The 17,316-nt window shown below is 45.9% G+C and overlaps 1 protein-coding gene across 11 annotated transcripts; it reads left to right on the top strand.

Annotated features, from left to right (window-relative positions):
* Positions 1–397: 397 nt before the first annotated feature.
* cntn2 (contactin 2) lies at positions 398–16,255 on the top strand. 11 transcript variants are annotated; one of them, XR_008950195.1, is made up of 25 exons: positions 1,003–1,313; positions 2,936–3,012; positions 3,255–3,396; positions 3,661–3,836; positions 3,913–4,008; positions 4,084–4,362; positions 4,463–4,565; positions 4,644–4,825; positions 4,988–5,124; positions 5,442–5,571; positions 10,030–10,180; positions 10,302–10,429; positions 10,522–10,697; positions 10,821–10,941; positions 11,424–11,582; positions 11,666–11,815; positions 11,894–11,964; positions 12,051–12,285; positions 12,390–12,505; positions 13,021–13,207; positions 13,375–13,487; positions 13,582–13,750; positions 13,860–13,965; positions 15,005–15,350; positions 15,471–16,255. XR_008950195.1 is itself a non-coding variant. In XM_057031113.1 (24 exons), exons 2-24 carry the CDS (start codon positions 2,958–2,960, stop codon positions 15,051–15,053), a joined length of 3,231 nt encoding a protein of 1,076 aa, XP_056887093.1. In that variant the 5' UTR covers positions 398–462; positions 2,936–2,957; the 3' UTR covers positions 15,054–16,255. The 11 variants fall into 11 exon arrangements, 3 of the variants coding, with proteins under 3 accessions (XP_056887093.1, XP_056887092.1, XP_056887094.1); XM_057031113.1 differs by lacking the exon at positions 1,003–1,313 and adding an exon at positions 398–462 and having other exon boundaries at positions 15,005–16,255; XR_008950202.1 differs by having other exon boundaries at positions 13,860–14,484; positions 14,647–16,255.
* Positions 16,256–17,316: the final 1,061 nt, after the last annotated feature.

Here is a 17,316-nt window from a genome sequence, read left to right as displayed (position 1 = left end):
TAAAAACCAAAGAAACAAGAATGAAAATGACAACAAAAGATATAAGAATGAGACGAAATTATAAAATATATGTGGCAGGAACACAGGTACCTCTCACCCAGGAAGCTTATGGGGGGGGGGGGGGGGGGGATGTTCCGCGCCCTTATGTCCCGCACTTTTAGTTTTCATTATTTTTGATTTTGGCATTCAAATAGAGAAATGACAAAAAGCGTTTCTGGAATCTTTCTTCGCCCTGCCACATTAATAAAGTTTTAAAAAACAGGAAGTGATCAGCTGGATGTTGGTGGTCTCAAACAACAAAGATCTGCAGAGCTGGGTGGAGCAGCTGGGTTAAAATCTGACTGAGAGTGTCTACTGGTGTCACTGGCAACCTGACTGGGCCCATCAGCAGCAGCACTAGGTAGAGGTAGAGGACAAGAACCCTGAGGTGCTCCACATGTGAGGAAGCAGCAGTTCTTTGGGGTCAGTCATCTGACTTTTCACTTCCTGGTTCCTGTGCTGTGGACAAACTAACTGATTAGCATATTTAGCTGTTTGAACGAAAATATTTGCACTTTTTAGAACTGACGAACATGTGAATGATTGTTTCTGAGATATGTGATGCTAAGTTTAAACAGCTTTTAGCACAAGTAGCATTTTAATGAAGAACAAGATCTGACTCTTCAGCTGCAAGAAGTCTTGGAATAAGTCATTTCGTCACCATTGTGACAATGGGGAGGGGGGGGGGGGGGGTTGGTGTCCCCGGGGAGTGGGGGGGGGGGGGGGGGGGGGCACCACCTGCCACCTCCAGGCAACAAAAGGAGACAACAGAGCTCCCAACCTTCAGAATAAAAGCTCCTATAGAACAAAGCATAGAGAGATTTACCTGATCTGTCACCATCCATCCATCCATCCATCCATCCATCCATCCATCCATCCATCCATCCATCCATCCATCCATCCATCCATCCATCATATGAAAACATGGACTTGCTTCTGTCATTGTTCCTGGTGTCTGACTAGATCTGGATCCAGCAGATCCGAATCCAGTAGAGCCTGATCCTTTCAGTAGACAGTGACCCCAGAAGCGCAGCTTTTCTGATTTTTAGCTGATTTGAGAGGAGAAGAAGAAACCGGACCAAGGGGAGACTTGGTGCTTTTGTTTTCTAACGGCATCTCCGGAAGTTGCTCGACGCTGCGGGGGGCGACCAAAGAAGGCAGGGAGGCGGAGGGAGGGAGGAGAGAAAGCGGCTCAGAGGAAGGAGGTAAACAGAGGAGATCAGAGGGAGGAAGAGATCACCGGAAGCGTCTGCATCCTCTTCATCAACACCCAGGTAAAATAACCTTCATCCTACTCGACTTCACGCGTTCTCTGCAGATGATAAAACGCGCGAGTTCGTGTGCGCGAACCTTCTTGTTAGCGCGATTTTAGTGCAGTGACATCATCTCAGGCCTTTTCTGCAAAACTGGCGTGATTTCCGTCCAATAAGGTCTCATTGCCTCTGCAGAACCGGAACTAAAGAGTCCTGCCCGGACCAGGCAAGATCACATACACTGTATGTGGAAATGCTTTGAAAGACGGTTCCAATGTTTTTGAGTGAAACAACAAAATCATTTCTGTTATTTAGTAGTCGGCTTTACATCAAAGCTGTTTCAGAGTCTCCAAATTCAAAGGCTTCTTTTAGGATTTCAGGGAATCTAAATCAGAATTCTCATAATTTTTTTCCCCACAGGAGTGAAGATCTGATTGCGCTTTTTATTTTATTTCCATGGCAACTTCAGTCCACCTAATTCATTTTTTCATTTCATTTTTTAGTTCTCAGATTAATAATTGAGGCCGGTTGCAGTTTGTCAGGGTGACACAGGTCCGGTTCTGCTGGTTCCACATGGACCTTCAGAACTTCAACACAGCTGATGCATATGCGACAGGGAGGTTCCTTCAGCAGCAGAACATCTGTCTGTTTCAAAGTCTGGAGTCTGTGTTTGTGATTTTTATTTTGAAAACTACATCCTGCCTGTATTTCAGTGCCGATACAAATAAGACATCATCACTGTGTGACGTTTTGAAGAGGAAATATTAGCTAAGATTTAGCTAAGCTAACAGCTTGTGTGTTAATGTTTCATAAACAAGCCCAGGTGGACATAAGTGCACTCACTCTTCTCACCAGCAGGGGGTGCATGCAAGCGCTCAGATCGTGGAAGTCCTCCAGCTTGTCACGTGTGTCGGGTTCTCTGTGACGTATTCTTCGTGGCATAGTGGATGGAGCCTCAGTTTTCAGTGGACGGTTCCTTAAGCGCTGATGTCGTCCTGCCTCCATCAGCTGGTCCAAGAGCCCAGAACCAGCCACTTGAGTTTAGCATGATGGCTCCAGAATTGGTCATAGTTTTGGATACAGTCACATCAGTTATTTATCTCTTGGTCATGTTTTTGATCTGCGGCATGTGGGGTCTGGAGGGAGGGAGGCCCTGCTGAAGGTTCTGAAGCTTCTTTCAGATGGTTCTTCTGATTCTTTCAAATCCATGAGGTGGTTTTAGCTGTCAGATCTCTGAAGTGTGGAGATATAACTGCAGGAACATCAACAGTTGCTACTGTAGCCCGATAGTCAAGTTACTATGGTGATATACACCAGACAACCTGCTTGTGTGTGTGTAGATGTTAATTGAGCTTTTACCTAGATTGTGCTTGTTTATTGTGCATGATGGTGAACAGTTGTGCATCCCAGTTGTGCACTGGGGTGACTGTGACTGATAGAGGAGGCCTGAGGGCAAACCTGTAACCCTGACCCCCCGATGCAGGACTGGTGGGTCAACAGGCCACAGCCTTCAACAACCTCATCGTCATTATCATCACACTCTTGGGGGCGGAATTCCACCTTGTGGCCACAAGCTGCGTGGCATCTGCTGGGAATTAAAAGTTTTCATAAAACTGTTCAGATATTCTAATCTTTGTCTTCAGGATCTCATCCAGCTGAAAGACAATGGAGAACCTAATGTGTCTTCTGCTGCTTAGCTCCATGATCCTGGTGGCTGCAGGTAGACACAAACACAGAAACACGTGTGCATGCACAAACAACCACAGTCTCACATACACACACACAGACTCTACCACACGCACACATACACACACACACAACCACAGTCACACACAGACAAATAACCACACACATACACACACACTCATGCTAACATGCTAAAATTAGCCATTGTATGCAGCTAATGTTTTTGACTGACTGTCTTTTTCGCTCATTGAATGTCAAATGTGTGTTTCCTCGCAGGTGGAGATGTGTGTGTGTCGGGTCATGACAGCGGGCCCGTGTTTGAAGAACAGCCAAGCAGTTTGATTTACCCAGAAGGCCTCACTGAAGGCAAAGTGATCCTCAGCTGCCAGGCCCGAGCCAGCCCAGCAGCCTCCTACAGGTACCTGACCAAAGTTACACCACAGGAAGTTACAACTTTTGTCAGCAGTAGTTACACTTCAGATACTTTATCCAGGAGCCAAGAAGAGCCAAAATAGAGACAAACTTTAACAAGTCCTACCGTAGCACCAGGATCACGTCTGTTTGATTGATCATGTTGTTCCTCTGATTTGAGCTTCACATCTGAGGATGTGAAAGCTGAAACATAGTTGAAGAAGAAAACCTAATCTTCTCATTCATTAGTAAATTCCTCCATGTGTTCCAGGTGGCTGGTGAATGGCACAGAGGTCCCGCTAGGCCTGGATCTGCGCTACACCCTGGTTGCTGGAAGTCTGGTCATCAGTAGTCCCGAATCAGTTCGAGATACGGGTTCTTATCAGTGTTTGGCCATCAACCGCTGTGGCACCATCGTCAGCAAAGCTGCCTCTGTCAAGTTTGGGTGTGAGTGGGACAATATTCTGGCTGGTTCCTTTTTTCTCCCACCATGTTCTCTGCATCTTCTCTGTTCTCTTTGCAGATCTGAACGACTTCCCTACTGATAGCAGGAGCCCTCAGACAGCGTATGAAGGAGCAGGAACCTTCCTGGCCTGCAGACCTCCTCCACATTACCCAGGTATTCACACTATCAACCATCCGAGCCTGTGTAACTAGAGATGAATAAATCAATAACCCCTCTCCACCCCTCCAGCTCTGTCCTACCGCTGGTTCATCAACGAATTCCCAAACTTCCTCAAGAATGAGAAGAGTGATGGTCGCTGGTTTGTGTCACAGGTGACGGGGAACTTATACCTGGCCAAAGCTGAGCAGAATGACACTGGCAATTACTTCTGCTTTACAACCATTAACATGGACATCAGCAGCAAAAGCACCTTCAGCAGGCCCAACCAGCTCACTGTTCTCTCTGATGGTACCAACATCTCTGATGCTTTCCTGAAGAAACAAATAAGCAGTCTATTCTCCAACATTGGTACCTCTGAAGTACCCTAGCTGAGAGATGGATATGTGTTCCTGCTACAATCATTAAAGACGGTATATTTGATCTGAGCGTTTGTGAAATCTCATTTCAGCCAATCCAAGAAAATCAACGCCGAGCATCAAAGTTCGCTTCCCAGCTGAGACCTACAGACTTGCTGGACAAACCGCCCAGCTGGAATGTTTTGCCTATGGAAAGTATGTTTCTTTCTCTGAGATCAGTCAGCTGCTCTCACACAGTTTCAAATCCTGAACTCAACCTCTTTGTTCTGGTAGTCCGGTCCCAAAGCTGAGGTGGAGGAAGGTTGATGGGTTGTTGCCGGCCAAATCGGGCTCCAGCGTCGAGGGTCCCACCCTCACACTACCAGACCTCTCCTTCGATGACGAGGGCATTTACGAATGTGAGGCATACAACTCTCAAGGAAGTGATGCATACCAGGGACGCATCAGTGTGCAAGGTAATGAGACTCTTGACACTGATTTCACCGGCAATCTCTTGACAGATGCTGCAAAGGCATTTCAGAGTGCTCTAATGCCCTCCTGTGGGTTATTTTCTGAATGTGATGGATTGACTCTCCCCTCTGAACCACGTCCATAAAAATTCTGTTTTAATGTTTCAGCTCAGCCGCAGTGGCTACAGGTGATGAGTGACTCGGAGGTAGAAATCAGCTCAGAGCTGCTCTGGAGCTGCATCGCTGCTGGCAAACCCAAACCATCTGTACGTTGGCTTCGCAATGGACAGTCAATCAGCACGCAGGTAGCATGACTTTACTTCATACAGGAGAGCGAGTAATAGAGTACTATTGCTACAATATATACAATATATTGTAGATTGAGATCAACCTGATAATGAAATGCTCAAGATAAAATCTTCTAATTGGAGTCACTTAAGAACAACATGAGCTGGTTGTTACTGTCACGAAGACCTGTTCACATTTGTAAACATTCAGGCAGCATTTAAAAAATATCTGTGCTCCTTGAACAGCACAGACATGTATGAATACAAATGAACGTGCTCAGTTTCACTGTCACTTTCCCACCTGTCTTGTTACTGGACCCTCTGACACCCCCCAGGACCGAGTGGAGGTAAACGGAGCCCGCCTCAAAATCAGCAACCTCGCCCTAGAGGATTCTGGGATGTATCAGTGCGTGGCTGAAAACAAACACGGCACCATCTATTCATCTGCTGAACTCAGAGTTCAAGGTAGGTAACTGGTCTAACCCAGTTTAATCCAGGTTTACCCAGCCTAACCCATTCTAGTCCAGGATAACCCAGTGTAACCTAGTCTAACCCTTGCCTCACGTTCTTAACTTAAATTCAAGCATGTGTTGCACTCTGTTATGTATGTGCACGTGCAGTACCTTTACCAGTTTCACAACTATACTTTTTTGCTCTGTGCATCTTAAATGGTTATTAAATACATGAGATATGAGTTCATGTTTATGTTGGCTTGCACTTTGCTCTCAAATGAAAGGTTTGAATTAGTCATTACTTAATAACCTATGCTGTGTCAAAAGGGCTAAATTCAGGCCACTTGGAAGCTCTGTGATTAATTCTGCATTTGTTTTTGTCAGAATGTTAATTAAAATGTTGAAAAAATGATGCAACATTAGTTTTATAGGGTAACGTTAGCGGGAATAGATGTAGACGCAACCATCAGTAAAAGCAGCGGGAGAAAAATTCAACAGGGCCGCAATAATCAACACAACTTGAATCCACAGCTTGACACTCATTTTGGAAAAGACAATAAGATTTCAGATTGTACAATTCACAATACCTGCAAAACTGATATTGTTGGCTAATATTGTTAATATGAATTGAACAGGGTTCATAAGATCAAATCAAATCACTCTTTATTTATATAGCGTCTTATACAATCAAAATTGTTTCAAGGCGCTTTCCAGAATCCCAGGGCCTAACCCCAGAAAAGCAACAGTGGCAAGGACTCCCCTTTAACAGGAAGAAACCTTGAGTAGGACCAGGCTCATGTAGGGGGACCCTCCTGCTGATGGCCGGCTGGGTAAAGAGAGAGGAGAGTAGTGATGGGCAAATGATACCGAGGCTTCGGAGCTTGTGTCACTCTTCCCGAAGCGGAGTGATTCGAAAAGCTTCGAACGTCATCACTGTTTCGCTTTGCGCTTCATTGCTTCAAAATGTTTCGAAGCCTTTCAATGGCTCAGCCTTTCAGTGTGTGTCATTGGCTCATGGCGTTTCAATGCATTCTGAGACAGATTTGAGTGGTTTGATGGCATATCAGCTATATAAGATGCATTAATATGCTTCAAAATTGTTGGGTTGTGAGGAGATAGAGATTTGGAGAGTGAGAGTTAGAGTATTTTGGCAAGTTTCATGGCGAGTACACCAATACGCGATGTTCTAGAGTTTCTGAGGACAAATAACTTTTCTGCTTCTGTGAAAAATCATTCCAAATCAAACATATGACAAAGGACAAACTATTATCTTTAAAGGTTTTCCTTAAAAACACTGCACACACACAAAAATAATGTTTCTGAATTCAAACACCATGATGATTTGCAAAGTAGGAAGGATCTCTAATCCTGTTAGGGACTTTTAGTAGTTTTTAAATAAATCTCAAAGTGTTCAATGAACCCTTAACCAACACTGAACCCTTAATATAATTTGCATTTATTCTTTGGGTTAATCTTGAATGTGTTTTAGAGTAAGGGGGAGAGCATCTGCATATTTTATTGTAAAGATGATATAATCATTATTTGGTATGAATGAACAAAACCCCTGGATGAGCACACAATGAATTTTTATTGGTGTCATGGGATTGAAACAGTGCCAGTGCTTCAGTCGTGCTCTTTGGAGGTTGCTATGGCTTCAGTTGTCCACCAGATGTCACCGTCACTGAAGTCTCGAAGCTTTGAATCTTTTTCGACACAATTGTTAGGAAAGCCTCAGTGCTTCATGAGGCTTCACTTTCCCACCCCTAGAGGAGAGGAGAGGAGAGGAGAGAGAAGAGGAGAGGAGAGGAGAGGAGAGGAGAGAGGAGAGGGAGAAGGAGAGGGGAGGGGGAAAGGGAGGGGAGAGGAGAGGAGAGAGAGGAGAGGAGAGGAGAGGAGAGGAGAAGAGAGGAGAAGGAGAGGAGAGAAGAAGGAGAAGGAGAGGAGAGAAGAGGGAGAAAGAGAGGAGAGGGAGGGGAGAAGGAGAGGGAGAAGGAGAGGGAGGGGGGAGAGGAGAGGGAGAAGGAGAGGGAGAGGAGAGGGAGATGGAGGGGGAGAGGGAGAGAGAGGAGAGGAGGAGAGGAGAGAGGAGAGGAGAAGAGAGGAGAAGGAGAGGAGAGGAGAGGAGAGGAGAGAAGAGAAGAGGAGAGGAGAGGAGAGGAGAGGAGAGGGAGGAGAGGAGAGGAGAGGAGAGGAGAGGACGAGCACAGAGTACAGAAACACACACAAAAATACACTATTTATACAGCGGGTCAGCGGGGCCGGAGGTTGTCATGCATCTCCGAAGGCGGCGATACCTGTAAATGAATAGAGAAGAGGGGGAGGGGAGAGAAGCAGAAAAACTACACAAGAATCAGCATAACTAGTCTGCTTGATGAGGAGGAGGAAAGGAGAGGAGAGGAGAGGAGAGGAGAGGAGAGGAGAGGAGAGGAGAGAGGAGAGGAGGAGAGGAGAGGAGAGAGGAGAGGAGAGGAAACCATGACCCAGTGGGGTGACAGAGGCCTGTCAGGTGATCATCTTTCCAGACCCCGGCAGCCTTGGCCTATAACAGCATAGCTAAGATGTTAATCTAATGATTAGACAACCCTCTAAGTATGATAATTTGTCTGTCTATGATAGTAACTGGAACTACAGAATTAACAACAATAAGCTTTTTCAAAGAGGTAGGTTTTAAGTCTGATCTTAAAAGTAGCGATGGAGTCAGCATCCCGTACCTGGACAGGGAGCTGGTTCCATAGCAGGGGGGCCTGGTAGCTAAATGCTCGGCCCCCCATTCTACTCCTAGAAACTCTGGGAACCACAAGTAGACCAGCATTCTGAGAGAGGAGCGGTCTAATGAGCTGATAAGGTATCACTAGCTCCTCCAGGTAGGATGGAGCTAGGCCTCTGAGGACCTTGTAGGTCAAAAGAAGGGTTTTAAAAATTATTCTAAATTTAACGGGCAGCCAATGAAGCGACGCCATTACAGGAGTTATGTGATCTCTTTTGTCAATACCTGTCAGAACAGCATTTTTGATCAACTGGAGGCTTCTTAAAGAGTTGTTTGGACACCCTGATAATAAAGAATTACAATAGTCCAGCCTGGAAGTAACAAATGCATGGACTAACTTTTCAGCATCATGCCGCGTCAGCAGTTTCCTGATCTTTGTGATGTTCCTCAAGTGAAAAAAGGCACTTCTAGAGACTAATTTAATGTGTGAGTTGAAGAAGAGATTTTGATCAAAAGTTACTCCTAGATTCCTCACAGAGAGACTAGATGTTAATGAGATACCATCTAGAGTGATCATGTGATCTAATCTATCCCTGAGAGGTTCAGGACCAAACACCATGACCTCAGTTTTTCCTGGGTTAAGGAGGAGGAAATTTGAAGACATCCAGGACTTTATGTCTTTAAGACAGGTCTGGAGCTTCACTAACTTCTCTGTCTCCTCCTCTGGTTTCATGGATAAATAAAGCTGAGTGTCATCAGCATAACAATGAAAATTTATCCCATGCTGCCGAATAATGTTCCCTAAGGGAAGCATGTACAAGCTGAAGATGATTGGTCCAAGTACAGAACCTTGAGGAACTCCATGGCTAACCCTACTGTATGAGGAGGGAACACCATGGACATGAGCAAACTCGTATCTATCAGATAAATATGATCTAAACCAGTCTAGTGCTGTCCCTTTAATCCCAATCACATGTTCCAGTCTATGTAACAGGATGCTGTGATCAACTGTATCAAAAGCAGCACTGAGGTCCAGCAGAACATGCATAGAGACCAGTCCATGATCTGAAGCTATGAGAAGATCATTAGTAACTTTAAGAAGTGCTGTTTCTGTGCTGTGATGAGCTCTAAAGCCTGACTGAAACATCTCAAACAGGCTGTTTCTCTGCAGGTGCTCCAGTAACTGAGTCACCACCACCTTCTCAAGAACTTTAGAGATAAAAGGAAGGTTGGATATTGGCCTATAATTTGTTAATACGTCAGGATCCAGTGATGGTTTTTTAAGCAACGGCTTAATCACTGCCAACTTGTAGGACCGGGGTACATAACCTGTCACTAAAGAACCATTGATCTGGTCCAGGATAGAACTGCCTATCAATGGTAAAATATCCTTCAACAGGTGTGTTGGGATGGGATCTAAAAGACACGTGGTGGTCTTGGATTTCTGAATTAGCGATGACGCCTCAGAAAAATATATAGGGGTGAAGGAGTTTAAGGGCTCGTTGGAGAACCTGTATGTTCCCACACTCAGCACATCTGGTGATGGTCCAGTTGTTGGGATGGCCTGGTTAGCTTTCTCTCTGATAGCTACAACTTTATCAGTGAAGAAGCTCATGAAGTCTTCACCACTAAGGGAAGAAGGGATATGTGGATCTAAAACACTGTGACTCACCCATTCCAAGCCAGTGCAACCCAGAGAAACTCAGCCTAAACCAGTGTCACCCAGTCTGTAGAATCAACATTAATATTCTTCTTCTTCTCCAGTTCAGGCTCCAGACTTCAGGTTAAACCCAGTCAGGAAACTGATCCCAGCAGCCAGGGGGGGGCAGGTGAAGATTGAGTGTCGTCCCCGTGCCGCCCCAAAGCCCAGCCTGTTCTGGAGCCGTGGGACAGAGTTGCTCACCAACAGCAGCAGGTAGAATGCAGTTTAGTGGATTGGTTCTTTAAAAATTCCAAAGCAGAAACACAAGTGTCAGGCAAGAAGGATTTTTAATGTTGTCTCATATTCTAACTTCTGGACAACCATCTGTTGTCAGGGTGACCGTGGCTCCAGATGGAGTTCTGTCAATCCTCAACATCAGCAGGGCCGATGAAGGAAAGTACACTTGCTTTGCAGAAAACTACCTGGGAAAAGCAAACAGCACAGGACACCTGTCTGTCAGAGGTGCTCCCAGACCAGCCACAAGAGCAGAGAGTTCCAGAAATGATCCGCCGTGGTCTCTGGGGGCATGTCATCAAATTTCATCTTTGTTTCAGATGCCACCAAGATCACGCTGGCGCCATCCAACGCCGACATCAACCAGGGCGAGAATGTAAGTCTGCAGTGTCACGCTGCCCATGATCCCACCATGGACCTGAGTTTCAGCTGGAACCTCAATGGGGTTATGTTAGACCTGGAGGACTCTGCTGGGCCTTATCACCGCATAGAGGGGGTTAGTATTTGTGTTTATGTGTGTATTCGTGTGCATGCCCATTGTCCAAGCTCCTGTTTGATGTTGTGTCGATCATACTGGCAAAGCGTCACGTTCTCCGTGGTTCCGTCTTTTCCCTTCCAGAAGGAGAACATCGGAGACCTGATAATCTTGAACGCTCAGCTGAGTCAGGCGGGGGTGTACATGTGCACAGCTCAGACGGTGGTCGACAGCGCGTCAGCAGTAGCAAAACTCGTCGTTCGAGGTAAGAGAAGAGCAGAACTGTGGTACAGTTTCAGTTCACTGTGTGCCAGTGTGAGTGGGACCAAAGAACCATGACATCAAGAGTCAGACATGTAGAAGCAAGTGTAAACAGTCACACATGTAGAAGCAAGTGTAAACAGTCACACATGTAGAAGCAAGTGTAAACAGTCACACATGTAGAAGAAGGTGTAAACAGTCAGACATAGTTTTGATGTGGTGTGTGGGCGGAGCTTCTTGGAGTAAAAATTTTTGATCATCATGTTCGCATCTGCACACGCCACACATGTTATCAGTCACACATGTAGAAACAGGTGTAAACAGTCACACATGTAGAAGCAGATGTAAACAGTCAGACATAGCTTTGATGTGGGCGGAGCTTCTTGGAGTAAAAGATTTTTTATTGTCATGTTTGCGTCTGCACACGCGTCTGGCTTCTTTTCCGTCCAGTGCGGTTTTGTCACTTCATATTTATAATGTCTCCAGGACCCCCAGGACCTCCTGGAGGGTTACTGGTGAAGAATGTTGCAGAAACGTCGGTTGAGCTCAGATGGAGCCGTGGCTATGACAACCACAGTCCCATTGGCAAATATGTCATCAGGGGTCGCTGGGCGCTGTCTTCACAGTGGAGGCAGATGAGGACAGGTGTGTTGAAGCCAAATTTTATTTTCTAAAATACTTTTCGAAAATTTCATGTTGTTTCATGATGTTCCATCCATTGTTTCCAGAGCCGTCTAACATCGAAGGGAACGCGGAGTCTGCCCGGGTTATAGGCCTGATGCCGTGGATGGATTATGAATTCCAGGTCATTGCCAGCAACATCCTGGGCAGCGGCGAGCCCAGCATGGCGTCACACACCGTACGCACACAGCAGGCAGGTAAGTGGTAACAAACTCCACGCGCACATTAGAAAAACCCTCTGCCACCTATGTTTACATGTCATGCTTGGACCTTAGCTCCCACTGTAGCACCTAGTGGGCTTGGAGGAGGGGGAGGGGACCGCCATGAGCTCATCATCACCTGGACGGTGAGTCGTCACATAATTTTTATGACATTGTGTCCACATGTGTCCAGTTTCAGTATAAAGATTTCATTTTCTCCCCATGGCGTCAGCCCATGGCCAGAGAATACCAGAATGGGGATGGCTTTGGTTACATCCTTGCCTTCAAGAGGACGGAGGCACCGACGTGGACAACGCTAAAAATTCCTCACGTGGACTCGTCAAGATATGTTTATTACAATGACAGCCTGAGCCCGTACAGCCCGTTTGTTGTGAAGATCAGGGCTTATAACTGCAGAGGAGAAGGTCCTTTCAGTCAGATTGCGGTGGTCCACTCGGCAGAGGAAGGTGATTCATGTCCACATGCCGCCATGTTTGCTGTCCCCAGAAAGGGACAATACAATACCACAATCACTGCTTTGGTGAAGGTGAGCTTGCTTCTTCTCAAACAGAGCCCACCCTGGGACCACTGGGCATCAACGCCACAGCTCTGAGCGCCTTTGAGATCCAGGTGTCCTGGGACCCGATTCACCAGCTCAGCACCGACGTGCTTCTCAGAGGCTACGAGGTTTGTTCAACATGGCAGCTGTGACAGCGGTTGTTCAGACTCCACAAGGACAGAGACCTGTGTTCTCCAGGTTTGAAAAACAGGAACCAAGTTGGGTCTGGCCCCTCTACCTGCAGCCCTCCATCTCTCTCTGCCGTCGCTCAGGACGCTTCTATGAGCCGTTTCTTTGACTCCCCATGTTATTAATACTTGTTCACTGAGTCTGGACCGACACATTTGTGAATCTCCCAACAGCTGAAGATAAAACAGTTCTCTTCAGATGAAATGCTGAGGAAGTCCAAACTCAGGATGTGTCTCTCAGGCACCATCTACTGAGCAAATAAATAAGAACAAAGCTCAGATTCAAACAAGCAAAATAAAATTTGCCAATTTACATAATGCAAAAAACAAGCTGTATTGTTTCTGTAACCATGACAGCACAGGATTTTTCTGAGTGTAATTTACAACTAAGATGTTGGTTTTGATGTCAGACGATTGGACTTCAGAAAGGTCACTAAGAGGAGGTCTGTTTTTAGATCAGGTACTGGCGGCAGCATGAAAGGGAGGCGGCGGCAGACCGCGTGAGGACCTTGGGTCAGGAAACCTCCGCCAGGGTGTCAGGACTACGGCCCAGCACTCGATACCACGTTGCAGTCCTGGCGTACAACAGTGCTGGCACAGGACCGTCATCGCCACGCACCACCGTCACCACCAGGAAACCACGTATGTGTGCTGCACACACAGGCGGGTTTTGTTTGGGGTTTAGTTCATACAGTAAAGGAATAACCATGCCAGCGGTCCATAGCAACACTCCAGAACATCCTGGAATACAAATGCAGACAAATAAAAATGGCAGTTTCCCATTGAAATCTAAGAACTTTGTGTTTTAGCTCCCAACCGTCGTCCTGGCAACATTTCCTGGAGGACCGACGATGCCTGGGTAACAGTCAGATGGGACCATGTTATGGCTCTGCACAACGAGTCTGCTGTGCTGGGCTACAAGGTGAGCATGTGTGCCATGAATAACAGGAAGATCATCAGGTTCTTCAGATGAGGTGTTTTCTGACCTCTGCACTGGTTTGTGTTCTGCCTGTCAGGTTCTGTACAAACATGAAGGCCAGAGCACCCTGAAGGTTCTGGACAAGTCCAGGCCAACAGTGAAGCTGTTGCTGCCAAAGGACAACAGTTATGTTGTGTTGGAGATAAGGTCTTGGGGAGAGGGCGGTGACGGCCCAGCACATGAGATCATTGTGTCCCGAGACTCCGGTGAGGACCCACATCAGTTCTCAACTGCCTCTATGGCGACTGTTGGACAAATGCTCGTTCTTGAACTCTGTGAAACAGTTTTTGATGGTTGAACATCTGTTTCTGACAGGAACTGGCATGATGGTGCAGAATGGTTCTCCGTCTTATCTATTTGGTCTTCCCCTTCACCTGCTGTCCTTGCTGGTTCTGCTGGCTCTAATCTCACCTGCTGGTCTGTGAGTTGACCAGTCTGTGCTGGTCTGTGAGATCATCTGTGGACTTTGATGTGTTCATGTGACTCAGACCAGGTCTGTGGTGATCCAGGTCTGTGGTGATCCAGGTCTGTGGTGATCCTCTGTGGTGGGTCAGGATGCACCACTGCAGGATGGGAGGGGTGGGGAAGGACTCTTTCATTTCTTTATTTTTTTGGGGGGGGGGTTTGGGGTGGATGAGGGCAGTAGGGGGCACTTATGTGCCAGTGTGAGTAGCACCATCGAAACCAAGACATCACCACTCAAGACTCAAAATGCAGCTGTCACTCAATCGGTGAAGTAATGCAGGTGTAGACACAGTTGTAAACAGTCACACATGAAGAAACAGGTGTAAACAATCACACAGGTTTAAAAAGTCACACATGAGGAAAAAGGTGGAAACAGTCACAAATGGGTAAACAGTAAACAGGTGTAAATAGTCACAAATTAGGTAACAGGTGTAAACACTCACACAGGTATAAACAGTCACACATGTAGACACAGGTGTAAACAGTCACACATGTAGGAACAGGTGTAAACAATCACACAGGTGTAAACAGTCACACATGTACACAGGTGTAAACAGTTACACATGTAGGAACGGGTGTAAACAATCAGAGGTATAATTAGTCACACATGTAGACACAGGTTTAAACAATCACACAGGTGTGAATAGTCACACATGTACACAGGTGTAAACAGTCTCACATGTAGACACAGGTGCAAACAGTCACACGTAGGAACAGGTGTAAACAATCACACAGGTGTAAACAGTCATACATGTAGAAAGCTAATGCCCAGACACTGACTGTGGATGCTGTAATACCCATGTGGTTGTTTTATTGGCAGTTCAAAGGATCTTCCTGGTATCCTGAACTTTTGTCACATGATCTTCCTGGGCGACAGTGTTTTTTGTGATGCAAAATGTAATAGTCCAGTTAGCTCAAGAGCGCCTTACGCATGTATGCTTGACCATGCTAGCATAAGCCACAGTGCTGATTCTATGTCTTCCTTCTCTCCACAGTGACACCTCTTGTTCTGGTTCTTTTGTGATGGTTGTTAGCAGCGCCTGACAACATCTTGCTAAAGCCTTGCTGATGGAACATCCGTGTGCTTCATCTGTCCACATCTCAGACTTATTTTGCTGCTCCTAATCAGTGTTTACCTGATCTCTGATTGTTAAGGGCAAAGGAGTTTTCACTGTTTTTCTGTGTTTTCATTAGTAAAACACGCTCAGTGTTTTGTAGTTTCATAGCTTTTGTGATAGGAGGCTAACCTGAAGTTGAAAGTGACCAAAGCGATTAAAGATCACTGTTGGCTTCCAACACACCTGGTCGGGAGGAGGCAGATCTCAGCTCTAACTCGGCCTTGTTTCTCACACTTGTTTCTGCTGTTGTCATTGGTGACGGTACTGCTGTCACCGCAGTCTGTTTGTGCTGTTCTTACTGAACAGATCAGCAAAACTTTATTTCATGATATTTTCTGTACAGTCATGTTTGAAGGTGTGACATTAACATCACACTTATCTTAGCAATGAAACTCTTGACAGATGTGGAGCTGATGTGTTACCTGATGTTTTCATCTCATCACCCTGACTGAATTTTCATCATTTCTGCTCACTGGAAGAAAGAAAATGTTGATTAGACTTAAAGCTTTAGGCCCAGATGACAGGCCACTGTTCATCCACCCTCCTGTGATTGCTAGTATGGCGCTAACGCAGCTACACTCAGGCATTTTTCTCAGTCAGTGATGCCATTTGGAGTCTCAGGAGGGTCAGATAACCACAAGCAATAGGACTCATTGTGTGGAGCTATTGGCAGCAGCTCTGCCTCGTCCACAAACTTCCTATGATGAACAGTGCAGGTGGAGGGGAGTCTGCTTTCTGAGAGACCTGCACCTTCCTCATGATGGACTTGTGGCTGGCTGCCCCCCCTTCCGAACCAGAACCAATACTGAAAACAAGCTTTTTCCTGAGGTGGTGAGGGTTGTCAACATGCCGTGTTTAAAGGACTATTTATTTATTTATTATTTATTATATGTTTATTTATTATTTGTGTATTGGACAATTGTTTTACTTTTGTGTTGACATTCAATCTTAAAAATGTGTGTAATGGTGTGTGTGAGTGTATTACACTCAGCCATGCACTTGTTTTTTTACATTTACCTACCTACCTACCTACCTACCCACCCACACAACTACCTGTTAGCCACACCCACATAGCTGCTGTTGTCCTTGATCATCCCCTCAAATGAATAAATCTGTTACATACTCGTGTGTTTGTTACTAATGTGTAAATCATGAAAGTGAACAGTTCATGTGTGTTCTTGCTCATCTTATCAGCTGTACTTTCACATCAGATATTATTCAGCTGCTGCTCACCTGCAGCAGGTAAATGTGAGACCAGCTGAACCCTGCCGAAGATACCATGTCCTGACACCTTACAGTACTCAGTCTGAAGCATCAAAACTCTATGTATGACCAGAGCTCATGACTGTTCGCGTGTCAGTCCTGAGTGATCAGAAGTCTCATATTTAAACGTTTAAGATGGGCCTGAAGGTGGTGGGACTGCAGTCGGTCCTCTTGGTATCCTTTACACCAGGCTAACTCTTCAATGTAGATTGTCCGCAAATCTCCTGATGCTGCTAGCAGGTAAACAACAACAAAGTAACAGCTCAGACATGTTCATTTTCTGCAGACAGGAGAACTTTAGATGTTGCATCATCACATTAATCATTAACAGTTACTTATTAATGATTCCTGAATCAGCTGATAATAACTGAGATAAGAGGGAGCAGTTCTGATAACACACACTCATACATCCCATCTTGTTTCCTTAAGCGCTTTATCCTTGGGGTCACAGGGAGGGCACACTGGGTGAAGGCAGGACCACCCCTGGGTGAGTCGCCAGTTCATCGCATATCCCAATGTGAGCATTTGTGGGTTTGGTACCTTGCTCAAGGGTACCTCGGCAGTGCTCTGGAGGTGTTCTGGCACCTTCCCCTACTACTAGAAAACCTTCCATGTTTTGTCTGCACTGGGGCTCAAACCAAGAACCCTCTGCTTCTCAGCCCAGTCCCCAACACACTGAGCTGCCACCCTCCACACACACACACACACAAACATACATATAACCATACACGTGTACACAAGCCTCAACAGGAGGTAAAACTGGAACCAGTCCAGGAGCCAAGAGGACCCACGACCAACACACTGGTAGAGGAGAGCAATAAAAATAAATACAAACCATCCAGACAACAATTATACTGGGACAGAGAGGAGGGATGACTGGTTATACTGGGACAGAGAGGGTAAATGACTGATTATACTGGGATAGA

The sequence above is a fragment of the Takifugu flavidus genome, chromosome 4, assembly GCF_003711565.1.
Source record: "Takifugu flavidus isolate HTHZ2018 chromosome 4, ASM371156v2, whole genome shotgun sequence".
Taxonomy (NCBI): Eukaryota; Metazoa; Chordata; class Actinopteri; order Tetraodontiformes; family Tetraodontidae; genus Takifugu; species Takifugu flavidus.
This window is presented reverse-complemented; position numbering and strand designations above follow the sequence as displayed.